Consider the following 12,314-nt stretch of genomic DNA (forward strand, 5'->3'; position numbering starts at 1 on the left):
TTAGCACAACTTCTAGTATAAGATAAGTCAGTGTTAAGACTGCATAAAGCCCACAGAAAATATCTATAAGACTAAAACCAATTTCAAGGACAAACAAACAAAAAATACCCTAGAAAATTTTATCTTGATGTGGGAGTACAGTTTGACTGCCCTGACTTCCCCTTTTATTAATACTCTGGTCAGTGATAGATTAAATTAACTTTGTTCAATTTCTCTCTCTAGTTCCCAACTTTACAATTCCATCTACTTGGATAGTTAGATGGTTCCCATCACCACAGCACCTGTTCACCTTCCAAATATTCAAACGTAAAAATAAGTGGAACATCTTTCTCCTCCTTTCTGCCCAGCCTGTCAGAGAAACGGATTAATTAGTTTATAGTGGATATCTGTGTGTGAGAAAAAGGTCTGTGTGTACAAAGAATGTATTGAAAGCTAAGTCTCAGAGAGAGGTTTTGATCATGGATGCCTGTGGAGCTCTTGTACCAATACAGCAGAAGGTAGGGAATTTGCACACTTTGAGGAAGTGGAACCAGGGAAAGCTGTTCTCATCAAGACCTACATAGCCAATCAAAAATCCATGTGGAGTCAAGGCTGCATCTGCCCACTCTTAGAAGAATAGCGCACAGTTGTAGGGGTATTGTCAATAACAGCAAAGTTCCCAGAAGTCTTGCTGCCATGTGGAAGCAGGCTCCTCAGAAAGCGGGATATGAACTCTAGGCATAAATCAGGATGTGCAAGATTGCAGTCTACTTTCACTAGTCAGCAAGGCTGAAAACTTCACGGCATTAGGTGAACCTTACAGATTTTTGGACACAGTCGTTCCGCTGTAGGACAGAAACAAAGGGTGTATTCTCAGTGCAATAAGCCATAACATAAGACGGCACATTCCAGGACAGGAGCCACAGACAGCACTGTTTTAATGAAGAAGTAGTTTGTTAGACTGTATGTTCCTTGGGACAGAGACTGCCCTCTCCTGCGTTTGTTCAGAGCCTGGTACAATGATCCCCAATACTGACTGCATCACAAGGGTAATAGGTAGCAATTAATCAGACTATTATACTATACACAGACTGTTACTTAGAGTAAAGGAAAGAGTTACATAACATTATTCCAAGTTAAATATAAATGAGATTATTTTCCTACCTGAGAGAGCAGCAGGAGTAGTTCTCTCACTGCTTGGACCCAACAATTTAACATGGTTAGCGGGAAACCATCCTTTCTGCCTCTTTTTCCCTCTTGCCTGTACAAAAATATGTTTGAGAATTAAATAGACAACTGACCAGTGCATTGTAATGAGCACCTCACCCGCACAGCTTCTCAACGAAGAGTCACAAAAAACCTGCCTACAAAGTTATTAAGCACTGAATGGCTCTACAAGACAAATGTTGGTTTACATTTATTGCTAAAAGCATATTTGAGTACGGCTGCACTGTAATTTGCTCAGCTGAGTGAGTGCAAAGTTCAAAGTCAAGATTGTCAAAAGTGATTAATGATTTTGGGTGCTCCACTTGAGACACCATACAGGGCCCTAATTTTCAAAAAGTGCTGAGCACTTACCTCTGAAAGCAGAGCCTCTATAAAGTGTCTCAGACTAGGCACTCAAAAATGGAGGCATCCGATTTCACTAGTCATTTTTGAAAATCTTGGACTATGAATTTACTACCACTTTCTATCAGATAATAGTGATTGTTATCTAAAAAGCTTGTACAGTGGATTCTTGACTTTTTTTTAAACCTTCACTTTTTCTGTATAAGACAGGAAGGTTATAGTATGAGCAGAAAACCTCCAAGAGGTAATATTCCTACATTTTGACAGCTTTTCTCACAACATGATGTAAGTGTGTACAAGCAATGATATTATAATACAAAATATGGAAAAATACTCAGTTACTACAATAAAATATTAAATTCAACCAAGCAAGAATTGACAATTGGCTCTCTCAGTTTTCATCTCTCTTCCTACTCCCTCTGAGGTTCCATCCTGAACCAAAGCCAAAACTCCTTTTCTAATACAATGCAAACTACTACTAATTTCCTATACATTTCCTTGCACAGATTATATCTTAACTTTTCCATTGCCAATAGCGCCCAACCCCTGTAGAACAGCTAAATGATGTTAAAAGGATACTGTGCTCTTTGAAATTACTACTGTAGGTAATTTATGAAGCTTGCTTTCAGAACTTTCTGGGTGAAAAACACTCTGTGAATGCAAGGAATTAGAATATACTGCACTAATTTCCCTCCTGCTTTTAAGAGGTCCTACTATTTCATCAGAGGATTGTTACCATTTAATATTTTAACCAAGTTAGCACTGTTTTATTAGTTAAGTGGTTCTTCTGATGCTAATCGTTACTTTTTATTAACTGCCAATACAGGACCCCTACATTCTGCCAGGGTTACAAAAACTGATGTTCAGTGACAGAAACAGGCTTAGCAATATAGGTTTTAACTTACAGTGTGATGTTCAAGTACAGTTTATATATGGCAAAAAGAACTTAAGAGCTTCTCACTTTTTAAATTAAATCACAAAAATTGCTTCCCTCATTCTTCATTCTGTGAAGATTATCTTTTCCTTTAATTACCTGTAACTCTCCTTGCCACCATCCACTAGGGTTTTTCTTCAGAATAAGTATCAGCTGTCCTGGAGCCAGACTAAGCTGTTCTGTCCCTGATGCAGCATACGCTGTAGTCACCTGGGCAATCTCTGAAATAAGAAAAAGACTGGTGAATAATGAACAAATAGAATAAGCTGAAGTTTTGTAAGTTACATCAGACTCACCAGGTTTCTTATTTAGTGCCCCAGTTCTGCCAGCAGTACCAGAACCCTACAATCAAAAGGTACACGATTTTAATTTGCAGTGCTAACAGCAGAATTTACTGCAATTTTCTTTTAATATTCTTCTTTTGCCACAAATAATTTTTTTAATTTTTTCCCTTTACCAAGCATAATGGTTTGAAAAAAGGCAAATCACTTTCATGACTTAAGCATTTATGCCAGATACACCACCAGAGAGGTACAATTTAATGCCCAAATTTTAGTATGTGAACATACTACCTATATACAAGACATACAGTGTAACTTCTTGGGTTTTTTTAAGTCCAAATTCTAGCAAAATACAGTAAACGTATACAGACAAAAATAAAACCTTTTTGCTTTAAGTAACAAAACCCAAAACAAAAACTCACATCTTGATCCTTAGGTTTGACATAGTTTGATGGAAAGATTCCTGTTCTGTCAGCAATGCTTCCTGTCCACCATTCTCCATCTTTCTGAGTGACTAGTATTTCTTCTCCTTCAGCAAAAGTCAAATCACCAGGTTCGGCGCTTGTATAGGAATAGAGTGCAACATACTCTGTTCAAACAAACACACACAGAGAAACTGCATTAGTTACAATGAAAAAAGTGTTTCAGCTGTAATCAAGAGAGGCCAAACTAAGTTGAATTTTATCAAAACCCTAATACAGTAAATATAACAAGAGGCATGCTAGTCACTTTTAAAAAATCTCTCATATAAGGGTTGCTCAAACAACTTCATAGTATGTACCAACCTTCCCTCTCACTTAAATTGCATCGATCTCACCTCCCATTTGCAATTGTGCAGACTCTCTCTCGGATGTGCATGCACATAACATTTCTGTGACAAATGTAGCAACCACAGGTAACTGCTTTCATGGAAAAGTAATATATTTGTAGTGTCTGAATGTGATTTAGCAGATGGAGATTAGGAGAGTTAGTACTATGTAAACAGTGAGCGCTCTATGGATTATCAGTGGTCCACAGACCACAGTTTAAGAATAGTTACATGTGAGAGATTTCATCTTGGACCCACACTTCAGCACAATCATTTATATTCAGAAAAGCCATAAGAGGAAATACTCCATACACATGGTGAACTCCATAATATCTGATTGTCATGGTAGAGCTCAAAAGCCCAAGTGACTTTTCTAAGCATAGTCTACACACATTCTGAATAATCTGAAAGGGTGGGAAAATGGGTAAATACATATCAAATTTAAAAGTTTAGAGATTGTTTCTCACAAATTATTTTTCCCATTTGAACTTATACTTTCTCCACTTAAATTCATAAAAGGAAAAAACCGATACACTTAAGAATCTAAAAAGCACATGTGACTGTATCAGATCTCTATAACAAACAAACAGTCACAGATCTGATCAAGGTATAATTATATGCATATTCATTATTAATTTACATGCTATTAAACAGAAATTAGTTTTATAATTTTGTAACTGACATTATAATTGCATGCTTACCCTCTCCAATGGTATAAGATGGTGTACTAGGCTTCTTGTTTACAGCTGCATAAATAGTTTCGGGTCTACAGATATAAAGATCGAAGTGATTTAGTCGGCTGGTTTAACAAAACGTTCTTCAATTCGTGATAAAGATTTAGTACAATGTAATTTTCGTATTCTTTGAGAGACGAAAAATTGCAGCCAAGCATTATTTCATTCTCAATTGGCAGATATTACTAATGCTGTTGTCCCCATTATATTTTTTAATTAAGCTGTTGCATGTGGTCACTAACAATACTGCAATATCTCCTAAATATCACATAGGCCATGCTTAAGGAATATCAGAAATACTGCCATAACATTAATCATTAGCAAAAGCTAAACAGTTAAACATTTATTGGGGATCAAGACAGATTTATCCTAAGAGCAAAAAATATGACTTCAATTAATCATATGGAAGACTCCTAATTTAAGCTACAGGGCTTGGAAAACAGTCGCAAATTGTGGTGATCAAGACATATACAAAATTTTTATTTTAGGTGTAACAACTTGACATTTATTTAAAATTCGCCTTATTGTAGAAGATCACAAAAAACTTTAAGTCATGTATGTGCAAAGATCACTTCAACCACCAACCTGTAATCACCTCTATATTGGAATGAAGCAGCCATTCCAAGGCAGCAGCACTACTCAGATTTTCAGCAATTAACTGAACTGTTAGCTTGAATACTAGGACAGTCTGGCATTACTTTTGCCAGCTAGGAAAAACACCACTGTTTCTTCAAGATGTGCCACAGGAGTTTATCATGATTAATGGCAAAGACATCTCAATTTTGTACATCATATAAAAGTTAACACCTCTAGCAGCGCAGTGCCAGCTGAGATATTGAATCAAGAGGAAGAAGCATGTCACCTGTTGAATAACCACACACCACTTTTTTCTAGCACCCAGCTTGAAAGATCTCCCATTTACTGAGCAGGCCCAACATTACTTAGCTTGTGAAAACTGATTAAATTACAGCCCACGATGGCATGGTGCAGGTCATACATGCTATTTAGTCCCCATAATTTAAAGTATCCCCATGTTTTTTACTCTATTTTCAGCTGTTGAATACAAAAATACCAACAGTCTCACTTACTCCTCTCGTTTGTTTTCATTTCCAGGCAAGATCTTGACATAGGATTTAGGAAACCATCCCCTTCCTCCATGCACTTCTCCAAACCACCAGTTTTCCTGCTTCTCCAGCACAGTAATTATATCGTTTTTTGAAAAGTTCAAGTGGTTATCTTTTTTTGCAGTCCAGGAGCAAAGTGCCTGTGCTTTTAAATTCTCCACAGCTTGTCCCTGTTCAAGTAAAAATACAGATATTAATCAGCTTTAGTACATATTACTTATGCAAGTTTCAAAAATCGCCTCTTGTACTCTAGGTGTGTTCATTCCTAAATGCCAGTTGAATGACTTGCTGTCTTGACCGCAGTATTTTGCACTGCCATATGTGGTATGTGGACTCCAGAGTAGTCTCTCGACTCTGCTTCCTACTGGCCAATTAAGTTAGAAATGTTGGAGGGCAGGTCTTCACTACTCACCCACTACCCACCGTCTCATCTAGACGTGGATAAATCGAACCCCGAACACACTCCCCGTTGACTCCGGAACTCCAGCTCGCAAGAGGCAGAAGCGGAGTCGATGGGGGAGCGGCAGTGGTCGACTTGCCGCCGTCCTCACGGCCAGGTAAATCGACCTAAGATACGCCGACTTCAGCTACGCTATTCGCGTAGCTGAAGTCGGCGTATCTTAGGTCAACACCCCACCCACCCCAGTGTAGACCAGGGCTTAGACATGTATCTGGTTCTACAAAACAACACTGGCTGCAGTGTCAGCAAAAATATGCAATGCTTCTAAGAGTAGCTCTGGAAGGGCCCACACATTGGTTGTCTTCTGCCTGGAGGTAAAATATACCTTTTGGTAGGAAGAAGGAAAAGTACATACAAGTAGTGGTCCTCAAATGGCTAGGTAGGGAAATCTGAAAGATCATCTTGAGGCCCAAACTGATGCGATAAACACATACTTACCTATTAGGTTCCTCCACACACTGCAGCTGCTATCCTTACAAAATCCCAAAGTTGAAAGAAATTAACCCAGAGTAACAATACAGTGAAAGAAAAAAATGGTTACTTACCTTCTCGTAACTCTTGTTTTTCAAGATGTGTTGTTCATGTCCATTCCAATCAGGTGTGTATGCGCGTGCACGGGAGCCGTAAGATTTTTCCCCTAGCAGCATCCGTTGAGTCGGCCTGGGTGCTCTCTGGAGTCGTGCCTTCATGGCGCACAATATAGAGCCTGCCGACCCGCCACCCCCTCATTTGCTTCTTGCTGGCTATTCCAACAGCGGGGTAAGTAGGTGGATATTGGAATGGATATGAACAACATATCTTGAAGAACAGTAGTTACGAGAAGGTAAGTAACTGTTTTTCCTTCTCTGAGTGTTTGTTCATGTCAATTCTGATCAGGTGACTCAAGCCCAAGTTCCGGAGGAGGGGTCAGAGTTCTGATGTCCAGTGTCTGGAGCACTACTCTACCAAAGGCTGCGTTGTCTCTGGCCTGCTGAGACTTCGCTCAGGGCCCAGAACCTTGCTTCCGGAAGGAATACCCTGCCCTTTGTCTAATCCACTACTGCCCATATAAATTCTATTCACTGAACCAGGGACAGTATAGATTTCCCCACATTCAGAAGGCCCAGTTCGTCTGACATCGTTCTTATGAAGTTGACTTGTGCCTCCACTTGAGCCCTGGAGTGGCCCTTGATTAGCCAGTCATCGATGTGTGGGAACACCTGTACCTGTCCCCTGTGCAGGAACGTGGCCATGACTGCCATGCACTTGGTAGATACTCGAGGTGCCACTGACAGGCCGAACAGGAGGACTGTGAACTGGTAGTGGTTTTCGCTCACCACAACCCTGAGATATCTTCTGTGGGACGGTGTAATTGCTATATGAAAGTACGCATCCTTCAAGTCGAGGGTGGCAATTCCGGTCCCCTGGTTCCAGGGAAGAGTGATGGAGACCAAAGAGACCATGCGGAACTTGAATTTCTTCATAAACTTGTTGAGCTCTTGCAGGTCTAGGATGGGCCTGAGCCCACCTTTGGCTTTTGGTATTAGTAAATACCGGGAATAGAAGCCCTTGCCCTTTAGCTCCTGAGGAACCTCTTCCACTGCCCCTAGCGATAGGAGTGAATGAACCTCCTGTATAAGTAGTTGCTCGTGAGGGGGTCCCTGAAGAGGAATGGGGAAGGGAGTGGTGCCGTGGGGAGCTCTGGGGATGGTGAGCACCACGACGTCATAGCCTGCTTTCCCCTTGGGATGGGATGGTGCCGGCGATTTATCCCTCCTTGGAGGGAAAAACGGCGCCATACCGCACAACAAGTCCTGTGCTGCCGCGAATGCCTCCGCAGTCAATGGGAGCTGCAGCTGTTGGCTCCTGCGGCTGGCGAGTGGGGAGGATCTGGACTCAACTGCACCACCACCGAGGCAGGAGTCGACGTGACCCTAGTGGGTGAAGGAGCCGAGGGGTGTGGCCCAACAAGTGGCTGGCTCCTTGTACTTGGCCGGGAGAGAGCGGCCCCTCTCCGGTCTCCTTTTCTTTTGTGGTACCAGCGATTGCGACTGGTGCCTGCCCACAGCCTGTCCATGGGAGGAGCCGTGACAGTGCCGAGAGTCTCAAGATGAGTTTTCTTGGCACTGGTTCCCCTGTAGATGGTGCTGGGGCGCCCCGCACCGAGGAGGTGATGCTAGATGCAGGATCCCCCAATCCACAGTCTGACTGGGGCCGGAGCGCAGCCTCCATAAAAAGGACTTTAAGACATTGGTCTCTGTCTTTCAAAGTCCTAGGGCAAAACCCGCGACAGATCTTGCACCGCTCTTCCTGGTGGCTCTCCCCTAGGCACCTTAGGCACAAAGTGTGCGGGTCACTTTTAGGCATGCGCTTGCCACAGGTCTCGCAAGTTTTAAAGCCCAGGGATTGCAGCATACCATGGCACCGAGTGCGTTGGGGGGAGGGGAACCCCAAAGAAAACTTAACGCTAACTAGATCTACACTACAAGTACTAATAACTAACACCAACGGTATCAAGAACTATATACAACGGATACTGTGAATGGCGCTTGCCAAGACAAGAGCTAAATGACATTCCAGCTAACCGTCACTGGCTGTAAGAAGGAACTGAGGGGCTGGCGGGTCAGCAGGGCTCTATATTGAGCGCCATGAAGGTGCGACTCAAGGGGGCGCCCAGGCTTACCTGACAGATGCTGCTAGGGGAAAAATCTTTCTGCTGTTATGCATGCGTGCCCGCACATACCTGATTGGAATTGACATGAACAAGCCCTCAAAGAAGAAGAAAGAGTTTAAGGACCAGAGCCTCAGGTAGTGTAAATTAACATAGTTCCACAGACTGCAGTAGAGGTAAGCCAATTCACACTAACCGGGAATTTGGCTTAGTGTCTAGATCAGGGGTGGGCAAATTTTTTGGCCTAAGGGCTACATTGGGGAATAGAAATTGTAATGCAGGCCATGAATGCTCACAAAATTGGGGTTGGGGTGTAGGAGGGGGTGAGGGCTCTGATTGGGGGTGCAGGCTCTGGAGTGGCGATGAGAGGTTTGAGGTGCAGGAGGGTGCTCCGGGCTGGGATTGAGGGGTTTGGAGACTATGAGGGGGATCAGAGCTGGGGCAGGCGACTGGGACACGGGGAGAAGCTCAGGGGAGCAGGCTCCGAGCGGCACTTACCTCAAGTGGCTTCCAGAAGCAGTGCCATGTCCCTTCTCTGGCTCGTAGGCCCTCAGAGTGAGGCCATGGCGCGTCTTCTGGGAGCTGCGTGGTGTGGCCCCCGACCTGGCGCCCCGGTTGGAGTGCCGGAGCAAGGCTGAAACGCATGGTGTGGCCCCGACCCAGCTCCCCATGGGAGCTCATGGGCTGGCTTAAACCAGCTCGCAGGCAGGGCTGCAGTTTGCCCACCCCTGGTCTAGATCACTGCAGTGAATTGTTAGAAAAAGTGTAACTCATCTATACAAAAGTATTTCAGTATTGTTAACATGAACTTAAAATACATAAAATTCTCACCAACATACCTGTCCATGAACAGGAGAAACAGATCCTGGGGACACAGTACGAGTAAAAGCGGATTTTTTCTGCCATGTTGTGTTAACAGTTAGGCTTGAGAAAGGTACGTTTTGGTAATCAGTGTCTTCTGATGATCTACTTGGTGAAAGTGGTCTGCAAATTTAGCACAAGCACAATTTTTCTTAGAAAGTACATTAGCAAGACCTACTACTTCTTACTTATGCAAAATGCATGTGCTGCCCAGTGCAACTCAGAAGATCAAAGTTTAACTCGCTGTATTATAGGTCTTCCTCATATAGTCACTATAATAAATTTTCTGCATTTAATTTACAGTAATCCATAATGCTATTACATAACATATTGTATTTTATCCAAAATTAGAACCGTCAATAAATAAACTTACTCTGGAGGAGCTGAGGTAGTAGACAAAAATACTGTAGGAGGAAGTAAGGCCCTTTTAGGAGATAAAGCTTTTTCACTTTCTGATATTTTTTCTACATAGTTGCATGGAAACCAGCCAAAATGACCTTGAAAGCTCCCATATAGCCAACCAGGCTCTCCCACGGTTTTCTCATCAACCTGGGGGGAAAAAGCAAACCAAAAATATGAGATAAAATATTTGCTGTGTCAGCACATGCTACAATTCTATGGATTTAACTGGAAAAGTTGTGATCACAAGGATCAGACCCCATCAACTGCATTGTCATCCCATTTAAAATTTAGTTTAAAAAAAAAAAAACTAAGAATCCCATTGCCTAATAACATACTGTCCCAAGCTATATGACAAGGCTATTTGCTCTTATAAAGTGCGTAATTACTTTTTAAATGGGAAAAAGGATAAACTGCTGGTTTTGTATTATAATGCACCCTTAGGGACATATTTACAGTTTTATTTAAAGGCTAAAGAGGACATAACATGCCTCTGAAGTTAGTGGAGCTTGTTGGAAAGTTACTAGGATTACTATCATGGTTATCTGTGTTATAGTAAGACCTCAGACCCAAACAACATCAGGATTCCATTGTGCTATGTATGGTAGAAACACAGAGTAAAAAAAAGGGGCTTCAAACAATTTTTTATATACATTAAGTTTCTTCTGGCTAAGATACATAAACAAATGTGTCCATCCAGTGATCACATCTTAAATTAGACACTATGAAGTTTTTTAATCAAAATATTTTAGGAGTATCTGAAATTATCCAATAAATAGAGTTGCATATTTCTAAAAGCGGGTATCAAAAGTAAAAGAATGCTCAGCTAATTATATCTTGAAACTAACAGATACCTTTCTTACTTCCCTCTCTCATGCAAATATATAACTTAACACCATAAAACCAAAGTCTAATATTCAGAGATTTCAGAATACTGGATTAAATTGCTTTGTTAAGTAGAACTTGTTGGACAGCCTCCAAGCACTGCTGGGAGCTGATCGCACGATGGAGGGTTTGGCCGTGGTTCTGACTGACCAGGTCGGGATGGAGAGGAAACGATATGGGAAGTTGAATTGACAGAGCAAGGATATCTGAGAACCAACACTGCTTCATCCATGCTGGAGCAACAAGAATGAGCTTGGCCTGATCCACTTTGAGCTTGAGGATGACCTTGAGGAATGACCGAAATACATGGAAAGGAGTACAGAAGAGTTGACCGCCAGCTGCAGTGGAAGGTGTCAGAGAGGACTGAGGCCCTCGAGAGCAGAACAGTTGACACTTTGTGTTTTCCCTCGTCACAAATAGGTTCATTGCAGGGACATCCCATGTTGCAAAGATGACTTGGCAAACACTCTCCTTCAGGGACCATTCATGACTGTCCTGAGCTGCATCTGAAGTGGGTGAGGGTACAACCTAGTGAACTGGACCACCTGTGTGCAAACAGACATTAGGCACAACAGGTTCAGATACACATGCACTGTCATGGAAGGCTGAGATTGCAGACTGAGGCAAAACTGCTGAATTGCCTGGAAGCAGTTGGTAGGTAGTAACACCTTCGACCTCCTGGAATCTAACAGGGCCCCAAGGAACTTGATTTTTTGAGTGGGAGCCAAGGTTGACTTTGCGGTGTTTAAAACGAGTGCCAACAGTCGAGCAAACTCAACATGGTGTCAATGTGGGTGAGAACCGCCCCTCTAGAGCTGCTCTTCGGCAACCAGTCATTAAGGTAGAGGAAGATGTGGAGTCCCTTCTTCCTGAGATATGCCATAACCACTGCCATGCATTTGGTGAAGACGTGGGGGGCAGAAGAGGGGAGAACTGTATACTGAAAGTGCCGTTCTCTTACCACGAAACGCAGAAACGTCTTGTGGCTCAGCAGAATCACCACATGAAAGTAAGCATCCTGCAGGTCCAGAGCAGTGAACCAGTCATTCTGACACAGGACAGGAAGGATAGCCAATAGAGTGACCATGCGGGATCTCATGACTTGATGAATCTGTAGAGGCTGCAAAGGTTGAGAATGGTTCTCATCCTGCCCTTATATTTCAGTATCAACCAGCACCGGGAGAAAAGCTGTGACCCCAGTGTTCCAGTGCTCCCAACTACAAATACAGCTCAATGAGCAGTATCTCGTGAGAGGGGTCTCTATAGAGGGATGGAGAAGTGGGATGGGAAGGGGGCGTGGAGAGGAACTGGACTGCGTAGCCAGATCTGACAGTGTCTAGAACCTAGCTGTCAGAGGTAATCGAGATCCAAGCATTGTAAAAGTGGGCCAACCTGTCCCCAAAGGGATGGGGGGGACCGAAGGGATGGAGTAATGACTGGACCACGGCTCAGGACAAAGGACACAAAATGGGTGCTTAGCCTGTGCTGATGGAGATCACGTGGACTGTCTGAAGCCCAAGCCCGACTGCTTCCTATTGTGGAGCCGTTCCTCTTTCTAGAGTAGTCCTGCTGTTTCAGGGGGAAAGGCTGCACAAAGGAATGCTGCGGGTGATATTGTTGCTCCTGCTGC

At 42.9% G+C, this 12,314-nt stretch overlaps 1 protein-coding gene across 10 annotated transcripts in view; it reads right to left on the reverse strand.

The window, feature by feature from the left end:
• ITSN2 (intersectin 2) overlaps nucleotides 1–12,314 on the reverse strand; it is a 120,416-nt gene that overhangs the window by 36,765 nt on the left and 71,337 nt on the right. For 5 of the 10 annotated variants that reach the window (XR_008444467.1, XM_054023681.1, XM_054023682.1 and 2 more), the window contains 8 exons: nucleotides 9,774–9,949; nucleotides 9,379–9,523; nucleotides 5,394–5,599; nucleotides 4,273–4,337; nucleotides 3,186–3,352; nucleotides 2,779–2,824; nucleotides 2,582–2,703; nucleotides 1,144–1,240 (listed from right to left, as the gene is read on the reverse strand). Coding sequence is in view for 9 of the 10 variants with exons in the window: in XM_054023681.1 (XP_053879656.1) it covers nucleotides 1,144–1,240; nucleotides 2,582–2,703; nucleotides 2,779–2,824; nucleotides 3,186–3,352; nucleotides 4,273–4,337; nucleotides 5,394–5,599; nucleotides 9,379–9,523; nucleotides 9,774–9,949 (1,024 nt within the window). In the remaining variant the exon portion in view is untranslated. Of the gene's footprint in view, nucleotides 1–1,143; nucleotides 1,241–2,581; nucleotides 2,825–3,185; nucleotides 3,353–4,272; nucleotides 4,338–5,393; nucleotides 5,600–9,378; nucleotides 9,524–9,773; nucleotides 9,950–12,314 lie in introns of all 10 variants that reach the window. The other 5 variants (XM_054023680.1, XM_054023675.1, XM_054023678.1 and 2 more) reach the window with 1 other exon arrangement.

This window comes from Malaclemys terrapin, chromosome 3 (assembly GCF_027887155.1).
Source record: "Malaclemys terrapin pileata isolate rMalTer1 chromosome 3, rMalTer1.hap1, whole genome shotgun sequence".
In the NCBI taxonomy this organism is placed as follows: Eukaryota; Metazoa; Chordata; order Testudines; family Emydidae; genus Malaclemys; species Malaclemys terrapin.